This window comes from Mytilus edulis, chromosome 1, assembly GCF_963676685.1.
Source record: "Mytilus edulis chromosome 1, xbMytEdul2.2, whole genome shotgun sequence".
In the NCBI taxonomy this organism is placed as follows: Eukaryota; Metazoa; Mollusca; class Bivalvia; order Mytilida; family Mytilidae; genus Mytilus; species Mytilus edulis.
The window spans coordinates 76,963,580-76,982,947 of NC_092344.1; the positions used below are offsets into that span (position 1 = coordinate 76,963,580).

The 19,368-nt window shown below is 31.6% G+C and overlaps 1 protein-coding gene across 1 annotated transcript; it reads left to right on the forward strand.

Moving 5' to 3' along the window:
• Positions 1–6,248: 6,248 nt before the first annotated feature.
• LOC139490402 (galactoside alpha-(1,2)-fucosyltransferase 1-like) lies at positions 6,249–18,005 on the forward strand. Its single transcript, XM_071277207.1, has 3 exons — positions 6,249–6,347; positions 15,862–15,901; positions 17,035–18,005. Exons 1-3 carry the CDS (start codon positions 6,336–6,338, stop codon positions 17,979–17,981), a joined length of 999 nt encoding a protein of 332 aa, XP_071133308.1. The 5' UTR covers positions 6,249–6,335; the 3' UTR covers positions 17,982–18,005.
• Positions 18,006–19,368: the final 1,363 nt, after the last annotated feature.

The window sequence follows — 19,368 nt, forward strand, 5'->3', positions numbered from 1 at the left end:
GTTATACTAGAGTTCAATATAATACAGCTGTGGCGTTCCATACCATTAAGTCATGTGTATTATGTGATGGTCTAGTATAAGAACGATTTTTAAAGTTGTTGTACACACGTGCACGATACTCGTTTTCTGTAAAGGTGTAGTCAAACTGTCAATACCGTCAAAATATGTTCTTGTTGTATGGCTCATCAAGAACTTTTAATGTATGCGTCGTTCTTTTACAATTAGGAATCTGCTTTTGCGTTTTTCTAGAGAAAGTTTTTGATTAAATAGTAACGAACGTTGTTACTCTTGTTACTACTTGTAATGCACTTGCACTGTATTGCTATATGTTTAAAGGGAAATGTTTGTATTGAAGCATTGCTAATTTTCATTTTCTGTATATTCATCACTTATCGTTCCCATCGCACTACAATTTTCCGTTTTCTTTGCCTGTGTAGGTTAATTATCTTAACAATAGTGTATAAATTGAGAATGGTTAATGTTTCAAAGACACAACAACCCGATCAAAGAGCAGATTACTGTCCAAAGGCCACCAATGGGTCTAGGATAACAATAATGAGTTGTGTTTTAGATGTGTTTGGTGGTATCTGCGTGTTTAGTAATCAGCTTGGTTATTTTTCAAGTAATTCCATTCACCTTGTGTTTTCAATTCAAGTTTGTTAGATTCTTTTTGCTACGAATGGTTTCATGTTTTGACGATCGTACCACAAATGTACATGTTCTTTTGTTTATGTTTGAAATAATGTGATTGACTGATTTGGCTTTAAAAGCGGACCCATAGTTCAAAGCATGGGAGTGAATCGGTTCCACGGCTGAAAGCAGAAATGTAGACCGATGAATTTGGAGTCACTAATTAAGCACCCTATATGTGTGCTTACAGGCTGGCGTTAATGAAGAAAACAAATGCCGGGGTTCTATTGCCTTTGACTCCTTACGTTAACAAGCGTGAATTCACTATATTAGTAACACCCTAGTTTACCTGCCATTTTATCCTGAATTCATCGAACAAATATTTTTCTAAATCCATGAATGCTATTAATGTGATTAATTCTACGGAAGAAATTTACAGATCTTTTGCCTTAAATCTCACGTTTTGTAACTATTTATTATATCTTTTTCTATGAAATTTACATTTTGAAATCTCAGGTCGTCGTGTTCCGTTGTAACATAATTCATTTTGATGAGATAATGCTGAATGAAGTGAACTCTTTTGAAAAATGTATTGATTATCATATACCTATTTCATGGAAATCCTTAATGACAAATACACCGGCAGATAAAGAAAATCTCAGTATATCGAAAATACCATGTCTCTCATCCAATCAAAATAAAGTATTATTACATAGCAGAAACTCCCTAAGCAAATGGTAAAATGAAAAGGTCTTACAATCAAAAGAATATATAACAACTGACATTATACAGACATGTTCTTAAAATGTAGAAAATGTTGGATAAAACCTAGTTTTAAGGAAGCTCGAGGGTATAACAATTTCAGAAAAAAAATAAACATTTGTTTTTCATTTCAAATTTTATTTGTTACCTTTTGTAGTTGTTACTTATCATATGGTACAAAAATCATTCAAAACAAACAATTCGTGTTGGCCCCAGATGACTTTAAAATGTAAATATCAATGAAAAAGTTCCAAATTATCTCCCTTTGGTGGAAAAATGCCATTTTTTTGCTATAAAATTGAAATATCTTTTTTTAACTCATCGGTGACCTATATTTTTTAATATAATTTCCATATAAGCTGTACTTAAACTAAATTATTGTGAAATTTGAGCGATTTCTGTAATAAATTTCTTTTTTTATTTCGATATTAAATTTATTTCTCCTATTACTTCAACAGAAAAAACTCGCCTTTACAAAAATGTATGCTTTTTTCGAAGGCAAATTGTGAGCGCAAATGAACGGTGACCCCACTTTTTTATTTTATTTTTCTATTAACTATAATATAAAGTTCATTTATAGAAAAATATAGAGAAATCCTAAATAAATGATTTAGACCCACGAACCCCCTTAAAGCTAGCTTAATATCTCGCTTGTATGAAAGTCGCATACAATTCCTTGATATTGAAAACGATTTGTAAACAAAAACTGCTACTCTGTTTCCTGCTCTAAACAATATTTATCGGCAAATGTAAATTCTCTCCGTTTTTTACTGCACTACAGAAGGTTTACCGTAGACTGTTGTAAATATGGATCTCAAGGCGTTGCAGATACATACATTTATGCCAATACGACTTTCTATTCAATAATATTTGTATATACATCATTATAACGCGACTTCACAAGCATACAGCCGCAACGCAAAATGAAACATTGAAAGTTAGCCCTTTTTTCATAGAAGTTCTAAGTATTATCCAACTAGCTATATAGCGAGTATGCATCATGTCATGTACTGTTATGTTTTTGTCAATTTAAATCTATTGTCTGGTCGGTTTAAAGGGTAAATTTTCGAAAGTTCAAAACAATTCTATATAAATATTGTATGACACGGCATTCAATCAATATAATAATAAAAAATTGTACATATGATTTGCGTACAAATATCATAATATCGTAATTAGAAAACTTTACGATTTGAGTATTTCTTAGTTAAGAGAAGACTTAAGTAATTTTAAGCTTACTTTAATGAACACTTAAGTTATTTGCCGCCAAAATTTCGGGTTTTAATGCAAAAAAGTTTGTTTCCTTATCGGTGACCTACATTTTTTATTTGCTTATTCTTTGAAGCTATAGTTATGCTGTTCGAATTACCGTTATTTTTATATTACAGTTTTGTTCCAAGTGTCACATACAGTTTTTTTGATATTCCGATAAAAATATGTCAACACTTCTATTTTCCCTATGATTTCATTGCAAAATTGTCCCTTTTACATACCTGTTTAAAAGTAACATTTTGAGCTTAAATGGTCCCGGACCCCTATTATTTTTGTACCTATTTGAGTGACTCTCTGTACAGATTAAAATAACAAAAAATTCGGCGCTTCTGACAAAAACAAAATGTCGTTTCCTAACATTTTAATGAAAAGACTCGTACACATGGTAAAGATAACAAAAAATGCAAAAAGTGGAAAAAAACGAACTCCGTGGAAAATACTAAACGGAAAATCTCTAAGCAAATGACAAAATCATAACCTCAAACACATCAAACGAATAGATAACAACATATTCCTGACTTGGAAAATGCAATTTCTTATGTAGAAAAAAATGATTTAAAGAGGTTTTATAGCTTGTTTACATGTAAGCTCTCACTTTTATGACTTTATAATTTCTGCACTCCCAGATCACACATATTTGTTTGTATATTAACTCAAATTTTGTCTTTCGAAATAACAAAAAGAAAAGATGAATGCTTAGCCGTACAAAAACGATGTATGTCTTGCGACATAACATAATTTTCTTGATACATGTGTTAAAAAACATATTTTTAAAATACTTTTGACTTGCATGATATTTTTTATTTCATGAACATACCACAACTGTTTATCTTCTCATTATTGCATAGGCTACATTGGTAACATCATGGACTATTTCTTTTTCGTGAATAAAGGCAACAGTTGTTATATTTTTTATTCTCGTGGGATTTTGTCTGATGCTTGGTCCGTTTCTGTGTGTGTTAGTTACATTGTAGTGTTGTGTCGTTGTTCTCCTCTTATATTTATGCGTTTCCCTCAGTTTTAGTTTTTTACCCCGATTTTGTTTTTTGTCCATGGATTTATGAGTTTGAACAGCGGTATACTACTGTTGCCTTTATTTGTATACCGCTGTTCAAAAGTCATAAATAGATTCAGCAAAAAAAAAACCGGGGTACAAACTCAAACCGAGAGAAACACATCAACTATAAGAGGAACGAATCTGGTTTTGTGGCTAGCCAAACCTCCCGACATGATGGCAATGTTAAATATACCGGTAAAATAACAACATTACATATAATAGGACATTTTGATATGTTAAACACAGGATAACAACCAATAACTAAAATTGATTAAGGCAGTGTACAAAACAGGTTTATTGAATAACGCAGTGTGTGTCGTAAGACACACACTTTACAACGTTATATATATTGATTTGATTTATAAAACAAATAATTTTGGGGGATATAATATAGATATCTAAATTTCTGTTATTGAATACAATTACAGATTAAACTGGTTTAAATATTTAAGTAACAATGTGGCGTCAAGAAAAGGTGACCTCTGTAGAAATGACTAATTACGACGATATCAATATGATAATAACTACAACACATGCTCGTTGACTAATGTTTTGACCGTCTTTATAAAAATATCATAATATTTACCGTATATCTTTATAATTTCTGCACTTAAGATCATATATGTGTGTATTTACATTGACTAGCACAAAATATCAAAAACATAAATTGAATGATTAGCCGCACAGAAATGTTACATGTCTTGAGACATGACACAGTTTGCTTGACACTTTTTCTCAAGAAAAACACTTTTGGTTTATCATATTTGCATTTTGAAAAATAATGATATTGAATCAACATGTTCATTCCCATTCATTTTAAGATTTTGTAAATGGTGAAGAATTGCAGCGGGTTTTTTTTTCTTCTCAGAACCAAGAACTAAGTATCCTTACTTGGTTTATCAATGTTTTAAGAAATGTAAGTAAATAAAAGAGGAACATGAGTGTTGTTACCGTTAGCTGTATGAGATCCTGTTATTGGCGCAGCGACCGGGGTGATTGTATCGAAATATTCGTCTTCAGTCGGAAACGAACATTATAGTGAAGTACATTTAATTGTCGTATGTAATCTTTGAGTTCTATCAATACAATAATCAATAATGTTTTTCGTTTTGATGAACATTTTGTCAACTATGTTATTCAGTTTCAAAATGTGTGCTGCTAAATTTTTATAATTATTTACCAATCTCCAATAACTTGAGTTCATTTCAACAAAAATATAACAACAAAAATTTCAAAGCGTGTTAAATATATTTCATCTTATCTGTAAACAAATGAAAACACTCTATTCATTTTTAACTACAAGAATCTCTCTAAAAAAATCTTTTAGTCTACATCATGCTCATTTCTTCTAATTGTATGAAAAGATTATTTATATTCATGGCCATATCAATGACAGTGCATATCCACACAGAATAAACTCATCATGGATACAAGGACTAAATTTTGTGTATACACCAGACGCGCGTTTCGTCTACAAAAGACTCATCAGTGACGCTCGAATCCAAAAAAATTAAAAAGGCCAAATAAAGTACGATGTTGAAGAAAAGTGCCGACTACTTTGCTTGTGAGAAGAACCATAGAACCAGTGGTTCTAAATATATCATCATAGATACCAAAATTCATTTTGTATGTCAGATGCTCGAATCAAAGAAGAAAACTTCAATCAAAATACGAAAGGGAAGAACATTGAGGACCGAACATTCCTCAAAGTTTTGCCAAACTATGTTTAGTGTAATGTAAATGTTTGTTGATTTGAATTAAATTGAACATGTGTCTGTTAACCCTAATACCAGTTAAACGCAACTCATATTTGGAAAAGGGGTGGAGTGGGGTGTCTTATTTTATTTCAAGGACATTTTCCAAAATCATTGAGAACAAAATAAGTCAGAAAAGAAATCAATAATTTGTAATTGGGGAATACAATAAATTATACAATGATTTAAAAAAAAACATCTTGTTTCTTTGTATAATTGAAAATTAATTATTTTATTTTTGTTTTTATTGTCAACGCAGGATTATAACATTTTAAGACTTTTGTGTTTTCACAAATTGTCAGTTACATGTACCTACACTCACTATAAAAGATAGTCTGCACTTTGTTCTGTTGTCTTTTTAAAATTACAAAATTTTAATAATCACATTCTTTGATAAAATGTTTTATGCTTTAAAATGATAAATTATTGAACCTTGAAGTAAATGTCTTTCGGTTACTGTATAAGAAACATTTTTAAACAAACAATTAATATTTTAACAACACTCTGTCATCATCATTAAAAACAAATATCTTAGAAAAAAAGATATATAGTATATATTTGATAACTGTCCAATGAAAGATAATACTCAAATAACCTACAACCATAATAACATTTACATTAGACATTTCATTGTGTAGATATTACTCTACAAAATTATAATAATTGACGTTTTACAATGTTTCATGGACTAACTCAATTATGCATTGATATCTATCATATAAATACGGATACAAACAATGTTGTATGATTTTATTTCACATGATTGATTTACCGCATATAATTATTGTTAATATAAATATGCAATATAAGAAACAATTTCTGACCAATGAGAAGAAAAGCGAAGAAATGAACAGAAAGAAATGACAAGTAAGGTAAACGTTTATGAGATAACAATACATTGATATGAAATTGAGGAGTAAAAACATTGAGTGTTTAGAATAAAAGCAACAGTAGTAAACCGCTGTTCGAAAGTCATTAATCGATTAAGACAAAAAGAAATCCGGGTTGCAAACTAAATCCGAGGGAAACACATAAACTAATAGACATGCCTCAGAAGTAAATATTAAAGTTTGATTAAGTTGTGACCTGAGAAAAATCAGTGTACTTTTTTGATCCGATATTTGTGTCTTTATAAGCATACACACATGTTAAAAAATGCTCTGATCTATGCATTCAGCAACTCAACGACAAAACGTAGCATATTAAGTGTTCATTCTGAAACTAGTCAGATTTTATTAGTATCTTTGATCTCAAGCTACGATTTATACCAACCATAAACCTATCTTTTGTTTTAATTAGTTTTAAACATTGATAAAAACCTAATATTGAAATAGTGCTTTAGTGTATTATAGATACAATGAATACGCGTCGACTGTTGAAAAAGAAACCATGACCCTAATGGGCCATGGCGAACGTTTGTATTTTATGAATTAACGCTGATCCGTTGTATTTCTTACTTCAACTATTTTGTTAATAAAGAAGTGTAAAAAGTCGTATAGATCTCCCCAAATAACACACGGCTAAAAATGGTCTTAACTTTAAGACAAATATTTCTTCTTTAGTTTTTGCCCTGTCGTCAGAATTTCGTACGGTCACATTTTTCTAAAAATTCGTTTTAATGACTAGTATTATATTGGAGAGTTTTAACCCCCCTTTTTCAAAATGAAAAATTGTGTACGTTTGCTTACATTTAATTGAAATAGTTTTTCCTGAAGCCATTTTTATATGTCGAAATATTCTATTAAGTATTTTATTTTCTTCTAATCTATACAATTTGCGAAGTTTGGACTGTTTAAAATTGAGGTAATTTAATTGCAAATTCAGACACAAACTTTAGTTTCTTCTTCATATTAGTAATAAAAATTATCCCATGATATTTTAAGCATATAGTATTTCATAAAACTAATAAGTGATAAAAATTTCGGAACTAAAATATGAAAAAAAAACATAAGAAATCACTTGCCTTCCGTCACATTTTGTGTATTAGTCAACAATTTGCTCTCAACTGATATATGAAATTACTACCTTTTTCGCTATTATATACACATATTTTCAATTAAAGTGCACGTATATGCCACATACTTTGTTTGTATATGTTTATATTCTATGTTTTTTGTTATAAAACATCAAATATACTTTGTCAGAAAAGTCTTATTGTAAAATCAAAATAATTGACGGATTGTTTCAGTAAATATTCCGTGATATGTCAAATCCGTTGCAACTTGCTCCGATAAGTCCAAAGAAAAGACAAAAGTCGTTCAATTTTATGCAGTGCTTAATATGCAAAAAAAGCAAACTCGACTGGAATTTTGAGTCAATTAACCCATATAGGGAAGTCGATTTTTGTATCTGCATCGAATAAAAAATTGGATGAGGTGAACATCAAGATGTTTCATGCACAGGCACTTATTTCTGTCAATATGGGTTTACTATCCATACCCGTACGAAAAATCACCCTTGTGATTTTCCGTACGGGTATGGATAGTAAACCCCATATTGACAGAAACAAGTGCCTGTGATTTCATGCGATAGCTGTTAATTCGAAGAACTCCGTGCAGGCAGTTTATCATCGTTCATGCTACAAAAGTTACACAAGTTAACATATTTGTGCCCCCTTTTAGAGCGAGGAAGCTTCTTATCTGATATATAATGACGACATACAATTATCGGACTGTTGTCCCTCAGTTTCGAGTATTTGTATGCGTTCTAGAATGCAGTCGTTCAACTGGAGCGCTTGTATATTTTGTTGCAACAAAACATTTTAGAAATATTAAAAACTACTCAAGTTTGAATCAGATGAGCGTATGAAGAATGTTTTATCCGTGTCAGATAAAGTTAAAATTGAAATAGTTTTTCCGTCCATCTTTTAAACTTCAAGCACTCTGTCATTTTGGTTGCATTACAAATCATTTGCTAAAAACGAAAAAAGACCCAAAAAAATCCAAACCCGTGGAAGCAGATATCTCAGATCACGATACTGCTTTTACTAATTTTATGTTAGCTATTGACAACGATTTAATGGTCATTCCTCATGACACCGTTACTTGATAAATATAGATCTTTTTTTCCGACTGACTCTAATTTAAAATATTCTACTTGTAACATGCGGTCTAAACTTATTGATTTCTATAGAAATTCAGTTGTCAAACAACTTCAACAAGTTCAAGGCAAATATAACATAATATATAGTAGCAAAATAACTATTTGAGATGCCATATCAGCTGCTAGGCAATTGAAAACTGACCTCAAAATCTCAATGTCAACGGTAATAGACACAAATAACGGACAGCTATTTCATTCCGCTGCAAGTATACTTAGGAAACACATCGAAACTCTAAAGAAGAATACCCAACTTCGGATGAATTGTCTCTTCCTTCTTCAATTCAGTCAATGCCTTCGTATTTATTACAATTCATTTCATAGTTACTTGATGAAACTGCATACAGCCAAGACTATTCTCAGGAAATGGAACCAGAGAAATTGCGTAAATGCTAAGCAATTGTTAAGTCAAGCGTTTGTGTGGCCAATTTTGTTTTACTCTTTTTCATTTAGGATTGGTTTTACAAATGTACCATGAGTTTGGTTCACAACACCTTGTTGAAACATTGAATGCCAATGAATTTTATGCTTCTTAAAGTAAAGAGCGACGCTATCTAATGTGTTGCCGACCATGAAAATGAGCGAATTCAAGATAGTGTGTACATCTCGCATATTTTTTTCCTCAGCATCTTTGCAGACACGCAAATGGATGTCATCGCACCTTCCTAAACCCCCTTTTAGATCTCTGTTAAATCTTGGATGAATTGATAGGGATGGTTTGAAGCTGGTATTTTTTTTCGGAACAAATGTCTTCGGACTTCCTACAATACCTTGTCTATACTTGTAAAAAACCTCAAAATAACGTGTTTGCTTTGACCAGAACCTTTCATGTGTCTTGTCATGTCATGTGACGGTTGATGAAAATGAAGATGATGAAGATAATGGTTGATTTGGTATAAAGCTTGTTGCACTGGTACACCCAGGTTAGGGGAGTGTTGGCGCACCCTTAGAAAAGTTAAACCCCGCCACATTCTGTATGTGTCAGTTTCAAGTCACGAGACGGTAATGCAGTGTTTGTTGTTTCTTTCTATATACTATATTTGTTTGTTTCTTATTTATTTTTTACATTAATCGGGCCGTTAGATTTTTTGTTTGTTTTACATTATTTATTTCGGGAATTGAAGACTATGCAGTATGAGTTTTACTCATTGCTAAACCCGTACGGGACCTATAATTGTAAGTTAATGAATGTCTCATTTGTAATCATATTACATCTTCTTTTTTTATATGGAATACTTTTGAAGTTTGTGGTACGCTGCAAGGAAAAAAAGGGGGGATACAGGTACAAACCCTATAATGTAATAGATTTTAACCAGAGTAAAATACACAACAACAGATAATACTATGGAAGCAATAATAATTGTGAAAAACCCAAAAGCAACGAGTAGTCTATAAAAAAACCTGAAGTATCCCCAAATTCAATTTTAGGTCATATTTGACTGTAGTGTTCTATTGCTTTGGTTTGATACCTCACCCAAAATGATAGTTTAAAAAATAATTTTAAAGTATTGTCCTGCATGACACTTGATGTTTACCTGAAATTGAAATTTGTCAGAAGGTTAAGGTGCTCTAAACAATTTATAGGTTGAAAACTTGATTTTTGAAGTTTTGTTTATAAAACGTCGTTTTATGAATTTTTTTGATAAAAAAATCTCAATGATTAAGGTTTATGTATAATAACAAACATTACTAAAGCCAAAACAGTATCAGTTGTATTTAGGTAGAGTTTAGAAATACAAAAAAAAGTCAAAATTGAAACCCTCTCAAATTTTCACAGATTTTTACATATGACCTTTGGCCTCAATTTAAAAAAAAAATGTGACCATATCAAGTCTTGACGACAGGCATATTATTATAGTACACGATTTCCTCTTTCCAATGATATATTATATAGGTGTGTGTTCGGTGGGGAGATTAAATTTAAAAAATTCTGCCTTCAGTCACCGCACTATAATGATTTGTTATATTTAAAGACTTTTTTGAATAAGAAAGTAGTGCACATTAGTTTAGATAACCATGTCATTATGTTCAGCAACGCATTAGTAAATATAAGTTCACAATTAATTTGTAAGAGAATGCAAGTATTACATACCACGTTTTCGTTAATTTATCAGGCACCAGAATGTTATCTTTAATTTACAAAATTAAGCATCTTCAGAGTTATTTCTAAGTACATGTGATTATAGAAAGTAATAGCAAGAGGTCTTATTCTAGCCGCATAACGATTTACTCGAATAGGGATTTGCGAATAAATGTTTCTTAAGATATGTATTAAAACAGATGAAATCATACTATTTTTATAAAATTAAAATGGACAAACTGAATGTAATCATTTTCTTTCAAACATTTGAAATATTCGTAATAAACCAGTAATTAGTGGGGAAACATATGGAACACCACAGCTGTCTTATGTGGAGCTCTGATATTACGTAGTGTTGTTTTGCTATTATTTGATGACACTTTTTCTTAACATAATATGTTTTTGACATTCCGTATTGGTGTTTTAATATAACTCAATATGGAATAGTCATTACTTAATGATATTTCAATATAACACGACATGGGTCCGTATTGAATTGATATAATTTTGTCATTACTTTATATGATTTTATCATCACTCAATGTGATTTCATCATTATTTTAAGTTTTTGTTTCATTAGGCAATGCGATTTTAACATTGTTTTAATGGCATGCAATTTAACTTAATGTAGTTATGTCATTACCTGATGTATTTTTATTATGTCGTATTGATGATTTGCCAAATCTTTATATGGCTTCAACATTGCGTAATAATGTTTAAGTATTTGACGATTTTACACTCCATGATGCGTTTGTTTCAGTACGTGATGTGGTCCTGACATTCTTTGGTGTGATTTTCACATTATTTGATGAGATAAAACCACGTGACAAATTCGGAAAACTAGTTATATTTCCAGATGGATTTTCATGTTTAATGTGCCTTCAATGAGTGTGGCCATCCATGGAGTTAGAGTTCAAATTAATGTTCGGGTTACTGTTCGAGTTAATCTTTGAGTTAGTCCTTGATTAATATAAAAAAAAACAGAAGATGTAGTATGATTGTCAGTAAGACAACTCTTCACAAGAGACCAAAATAACACAGAAATTAACAACTATAGGTCACCGTACGGCCTTCAACAATATATACTGCATAGTCAGCTATAAAAGGCCTCAAAATGACAATGTTAAACAATTCAAACGAGAAAACAAACGGCCTTATCTATTAAAATCAAAGTTCTAGTTAGCATTGCGTTTCGAGTTGAACTTCTAGTTTGAGTCAAATTTAATTTCGAGTTACAATAATGAATTTGAACTCAATTTAGAATTTGAGTCTCCTTTTGATGTAGAGTTAGAGTAAGAGTCGAATTTGAGTCTCGTTTAGATTAAAATTTCGAGTTGAAATTGAAGTCATCTAATGGAAGTACACCACTAATTAATGGCCCCATTGCTTTCTATGTTAAATTCCTCAATTTCGAGTGGTCACAGCTCCTTTATCTTAAGTTCAAATAAAGTGACAATCATTGCATATCAAAGCAACACATTCTAGTGTCCTGTACTGAAAAAATAAACATAATTTACATTGCATATAAGAAAGAACTGGTTCCCAGAACTTCGGGTGTACCAAAACAGGTACTTCCGATCTGACAAAAAGGCAAAATGTACCCTCCTTTTTAAATTTCATGCCATTTTTTTATTATTCAAATGTATCAGTCAAAAATTGTTCTGCAATGATCACCAGTCATGCAGCTTTCATTTGATACCAAAATTAATAAAATATTCTAAATATATTGAAAGTTATGTCCATGCGTAGGAACTATTTTGTGTTAAATATGTACTACTTTCTGGTATGTGCTTTCTGGCCGGGCCTGAATTAGTGGTGTTACACCTATAACAGAACCAAACTTGCTATATTGACTTGAGCATTACTTTTTTTCATTCTATGATCTATTTCAAGCAATAAAAAACATATAAAGCTTTAGTCCAAATACTATTTTATTAATTTTAAGCTCAAATTGGACTGGTAGTAACATATGGGTTATTCAAAGAAAACTGCATATGGATATTACCATTGGTCAATATACCTTTTTTATTCTCAATATTATTGTTTTATTTATTAATTTCTAATAGGAAAGCTATGTGCTTACTAATAGTCATATTTTTATCAGAGGTTCTTCATTAAATAAAAATATATCAGTTTAAACTTAAGACATAAATGAGAAATTATCCCCCCTTTTTTCTTGAAACTGGAAAAGGGCTTTTTTTTTTTATATACCATAATTCTGTGGTAAAACATAGATTAATAAGAGCAATTTATATATCTCTCAGCTAGATAACTTGCTAAACTGGTTCAAAATTGCATGTACAGTGAGATTTTAGAATTCTTATATGAGTATGTACCCTTTGCCTTGATTGTAAAAGGCTACCATAAGAAAAACAAAAAAACTTGAAAAATCATAAGATTATTTTGACCAAGAGCTATTTTGTTCCATATACAAGTCATAAAATACTTGTTTTATTGATTTCAATCAGAAAAAATGCAAAAATGAGAACTTGGAGTCAAGTCTTAACTGCATGCATGCTGTATGACCATAAAAGGCTAACATACTTGAGTATGCCAATTTAAGAGCTTAAATTTCCCATAAGCAGGACGGTTGACCAAAAAAAAGATGATTAAACATGATTACTAACATCAAATTGAACTTATTTTCATTGGAATAGGTACAACTTCTAAAAATTGGATTTCTGGTGATTCTCTGTAATAGGAAGTACACCACTAATTAATGGCCCCATTGCTTTCTATGTTAAATTCCTCAATTTCGAGTGGTCACAGCTCCTTTATCTTAAGTTCAAATAAAGTGACAATCATTGCATATCAAAGCAACACATTCTGGTATCCTGTACTGAAAAAATAAACATACCTTACATTGCATATAAGAAAGAAATGGTTCCCAGAACTTCGGATGTACCAAAACAGGTACTTCCGATCTGACAAAAAGGCAAAATGTACCCTCCTTTTTAAATTTCATGCCATTTTTTTATTATTCAAATGTATCAGTCAAAAATTGTTCTGCAATGATCACCAGTCATGCAGCTTTCATTTGATACCAAAATTAATAAAATATTCTAAATATATTGAAAGTTATGTCCATGCGTAGGAACTATTTTGTGTTAAATATGTACTACTTTCTGGTATGTGCTTTCTGGCCGGGCCTGAATTAGTGGTGTTACACCTAATACGAATTCGTTGTTAAATTTTCTATTGCGGATCAAGGGCTATTGTACGGGCTTCCAAAAAGAGGGACCAGGGGTATGCGTACAACACATAAACACTGTTACAGTATACAAAACACATGATAGAAATTGAAATAAAGTTAAAAGTGGTATGATTTTTAATGAAACAATTATCCACTAGGGTTTATTTGCAATTGATGTAAGCAATCATAGATGCATTTCAACCTTCAACGCACCGTATAGTCATTAAAGGGTACAAAAGGCAACCACGTGAACATTTGAAACAATTCAAACAAAAAACAGTCTAAACTAAACCACCTACGAAAAACAATTATGACACACATGAGACAACGACAACAGTTGAACTGCAGGCTCCTAACTTGGGATAGACACATAAAGAAAGTGCACGTGGCGGAGTTTAACATGTATGTGAGTGTTTAACCCTAACCTAACATTGGACTGTAGTGTAACAGCACAACATAAGATGATATGTAAAAATAACAAGTCTCAATAGGCTGAACTCTTTAGATCGGTATTACTGTGTGATATAAATCCATTTGGGTGATCTTGCGTGCTTCGGAAGGGTAAGCGGATTCTGCTCCACGTGTGGCACCGTCGTGTTACATTCGAGGAAAAGATGAGGGGGTTTGGGTTACGACAACTGGAACATAACCGTCGTCACCTGTGAAACAGATATTCCAAAAAGTGTGTTTTTTTTCAATTAGTTCGATGTTTTTTTAGAGAATGCAATTCATAAAAATAAAAGATTGGTATTCGTATACATGTATAGTCCAACTTACATACACGACAAAAAATATCAAAGAATTCATATTTTGTATTATTGTTGCTTTGCCCAAGGCGTAGAAAGAGGTATGTTATATACTTTTTTGGTGCAGTTTAATGTTCACTTTCACAATTAATTTACAGTGAACAGTCATTTAGGTATAGCATTTTATAGTGCACGGAAAACTATGTACTAAGAAAAATAGAAGGCAAAATACAGATTTTTCATTGAACGAGAATGAGTATATTCTTATCTGTAAAATAAATAGACTGACGTCACAATAATGGTTTTATATTAAAAATCTGTTTCAGTTTAATATTCTCATAAAAGGTTTCAAATAATGCATCTATGTTATATGCTCGCAAGTAAATAATAAAAACTCATTTTTCCCGTATTTATGCGACCTTTGTTGGAGAAGAATGATATATGTGTTCATTGTCCAGTGACTTGAACGCATGTCAGTGCAACCTCAAAACGATTTTGTCAATTAAATCGACCTGCCCAAAGATCACACATAAACAGGTTACCAGTAAATGTTTAACATTTAATCTAAATGTTTATATATATAAAATTATTTCAAACAGAACTTGAAAATTTACCATTTATACTGTTGCACTTGCTTACATGTTATCTGTATTTCATATTTCCATGTCCGCCCATATCACGCTTAAAACGAATGCAATAGTAATGTTATAACCTTTAGATTCTAGACAATGTGTTTTGTATTCTAATGACTCTACTAGTCATCACATAATGCCACTTTAAGGTATTTGTTAATAATGAAGATTGGCCTAATACAACTAAAGCAATATATGTTAAATGGTAAACTAAACTATTGGCATTTGAAAATATATTAACATATCTTGTTCCAATTTTCTGGTGTAACAAATGAGGAAAAAAAACAACTCTAATGAATCTAGGATTTAGAATTAGAAAAAAATTAGCAGAAAATACCAAGTAAAACAAATCATCAATTAAGCGAAGCTGACAACGCCTTGACAAAAAAAGAAAGACGAAACGAAACGAAAAATAAGTTCACATAATACTAAAATTGTATGCAGCACGAACCCTATAAGATTAAAGGTGATCTTAGCTGCTCCGGAATTGTAAGCAGACCCACTTCTTCACTTGAAACCCTTGCTTCAATTTTGTTCGTGTAGACAGAAAGCTTTTATTAATAAAATCGTTGTAGCAAGTGAAGATACATAATAAAATATATAGATATTATCTTAAATGCAAAACGTGTTTTGTAGACGAAGCCTTTGATACAGAAGCTGTTATATTTAGCTCTATGTGAGTATTATTCATGTCATTGAAACAAACAACCTCAGGAGAATTGTGAACAATTGTCATTGACATTTATTACTAAATCGATGCTAAACATATTTTAGTATGGCAATGATCACTATTTTTTTCATTATGTATTTCAACACAAATGTTTATGTGATCATATGTAAGCTTTACGTAAGTGGAAGTATGATATCTGTTGAATTATCAAAGGAATAACTAATCCAACTAATCAAAGTCATATTCACGATTCAGAGCCAATCTCACCGCTTGTAATTCATAAACAAACAACACATACAAAGTATAGGAACACTATAAATTAAACACTCTAGAAGGATAATATACATGTGTCATCCAGTGTATATTGGCAAAAAACTTCCTTGTCAGATAGCAATGAGTGACCAAACTTCACATTGTAGAGTTATAATTAGTGATTATTGGTCATGATTAGTATATTCCCTTCGATAATTTATTTCTTTCGTTTTTTATTTATAATTTAAAAATTAAAACGGATTTGGTATGATTGCCAGCAAGACAACAGAACTATCTGCGTCGAGGTTTTCAACTGTAAGTCCAAGTACGGACGTTAACAATGAGCATAATCTTTACCTAATATAAAAAAGAAGATGTGGTATGATTGTCAATGACACAACTCTCCACAAAAGACCAAATGACACAAAAATTAACAACTATAGGTCACCATACGGCCTTCAACAATGAGCAAAGCCCATAGTCAGCTATGAAAGCATAAAAATGACAAGAGCCCTTACAATGGAAAATATTTGAACATTTCTTTGCATTTTAAGTTGTTTGTATGCTACATCATATGAATAAAATTCACATGTGAAATTATTTGTTTATATTTCAATTGAAAATCACGGCATATAACTGCAGATGCATTTTGATTTTGAATTCCTCGGGACAGTTCATACATTGTGTATTTGAGTACAGTGAATGCAACTTTTGGTTCGTCTCCTATGTGTCTATATCATTTGCCTTGTTTTCTATTGACAATATATATTGTGCGTTTCAAAGACTTTGCTTCGATCGTACAAATGTAAATAGTGTGTTTTTTGTATGAAGTGTATGTATGTATTGATATTTGCCATAACGTTCTCTGATTTTGTTATAAATTTAAGGTATCCTGTTACTATTTACCATTTACGTTCTTGTCAGACAACTGTTTGATAGATCCACGGTGACATATTTACCAGTACCTTTCTACAGGAGAGAAATTTCACCAACACATGTTGATAGAGTAACTAGGAAAAAGAAAGGGTCAATATGTCCTATTTTACAAGGCGGTCTCGGAAATCGATTGTTTCAATTTTCTACTTCGTTTGCTGCTGCAAGAACTAAACAAATGGAGCTTATCGTACCTCCCGATGCTGAAATCCGAAAAGTGTTTGCAATTAATGTGACATCCGATAAACCAAAAAGATTATGTAAGGGGTTTCGGAAAGTTTTAGATAAAGCATCTCCGACATACAACAAAACTTTACTTAATTTTAGTTCTAAAGATAACATTCAGCTAGGATATGGACTTCAGTCGTGGAAATATTTTCACATGTATGATACGGATCTACGAAGGCAATTAACATTTCAAAAGCATATTCAAAATACTGCAGAACAGACAATTGGGAAGATATTACAAACACGAAAAATTAAGTCTCGACAGAGTATTACATTGGTAGGTGTTCATATAAGGAGAGGTGATAAGGTAAAAAACAATGACGGATTTAACATTGCTACACCTGAGTTTTTGAACAGATCTGTGAACTATTACGCTGAAATGTATGCAACTGTTTTATTTCTAGTTATATCAGATGGAATGGCTTGGTCTAAAATTAATATGCCCACTCATGTTCCTGTAGAATTTATATCCTTAGGCAAACGAGAATTTGATATGGCAACTGTCGTTGCTTGTGACCATACGATCATGACAATAGGAACTTTTGGCTGGTGGATTGGTTATTTGACTGGTGGTAAAGTGGTTTACGTTAAAGATGCTGCAAAAAAGGGTTCACGATTTGAACGCATACTCAATTTTGAAGATCATTTCTATCCCCAATGGGTAGGACTTTAAGCAATTAAATTTTGACAAACTTTGTTTTAATGTGGTTTTTTTTATTTTAAGCAAACACATTAAACTTGAAAAGGCTTTCACATCGAACGTCTTATAATTACTTTGGAACAAATTTACTGCAAGAGTAAAAAAATCGAAATACACAAAAGTGCAGTAAAACGATGAATTTGAGAAAGGAAATTGGAAATGTGTCAAAGCGACAACAACCCGACCATAGAGCAGACAACAGCCGAAAGCCCCCAATGCGTCTTCAATGTAGCGAGAAACTCCCGCACCCGGAGGCGTCCTTCAGCTGGCCCCTCAAAAATATGTATACTAGTTCAGTGATAATGGACGTCATACTAAATTCCGAATTATACTAATTAAACTAAAATTAAAAATCACAAGACTAACAAAGGCCAGAGGCTCCTGACTTGGTTAAACATGTTTATGAGATCTCAACCCTCCCCCTTTAACTCTAGCCAATGTAGAAAAGTAAACGCATAACAATAAGCACATTAAAATTCAGTTCAAGACAAGTCCGAGTCCAATGTCAGAAGATGTAACAAAAGAAAATAAACAAAATGACAATAATACATAAATAACAACAGACTACTAGCAGTAACTGGCATGCCAGCTCCAGACCCCAATTAAACTGATTGAAAGATTATTTCTTCATTATATGAATATCAGGCACAATCCCTCTCGTTAGGGGTTTAGTATCATACTATCATAAAATATATGAGAAGAACACTACCCGTGTCATGCAAACAACTGTTTTTTTTTAAATAAATGTGATTAGTTCCTATGCAAAGATATTGAACGCCACAGCTGTCTTATGTGGAACTCTGATATTGCTTTATGTTGTTTTACTATTACTTGATGATATTTTGTCTTTACTTAATATGGTTTTGACATTACTTAATGACGTTTCGATATAACACGTTATTATTTCGTCTTGACTTGATATAAATTTGCAATTGCTCAATATTGTTTTGTCATTACTCAATATGATGTTGTCATTACTCGATGTGGTTGTGTCATTATTCGATGTGGTTGTGACATTAGTCAATGTGGTTTAAACATTACTAGATGTGAATGTGACTTAACGTTATGTAGTTGTTTCATTACATGATGTTGTTTTGTTATTTCGTAATAATGATTTGCCTATTCTTTATATGGTTTTAACATTACGTAATGATGTTTAAAAATTTGACAATTTTACACTACTTGATGTGTTTGTTTCATTATTTGATGTGGTCGTGTCATTCTTTGATGTGGTTATCCCATTACTTGATGTGGTAAAACCACGTGACCAATTCGGAAAAACCTGTTCTATTTTTAGATAGATTTCCATGTTGTATGTGCATTGGATGATTATGGCCATCCATCGAATTAGAGTTCAAAT

Bases quoted from the DNA above. Each gene is read 5' to 3' on its own strand.
- LOC139490402 (XM_071277207.1), top strand. The intron at 15,902-17,034 runs GTGAGTATTATT...TATAAATTTAAG, and splicing joins GCTGTTATATTTAGCTCTAT to GTATCCTGTTACTATTTACC.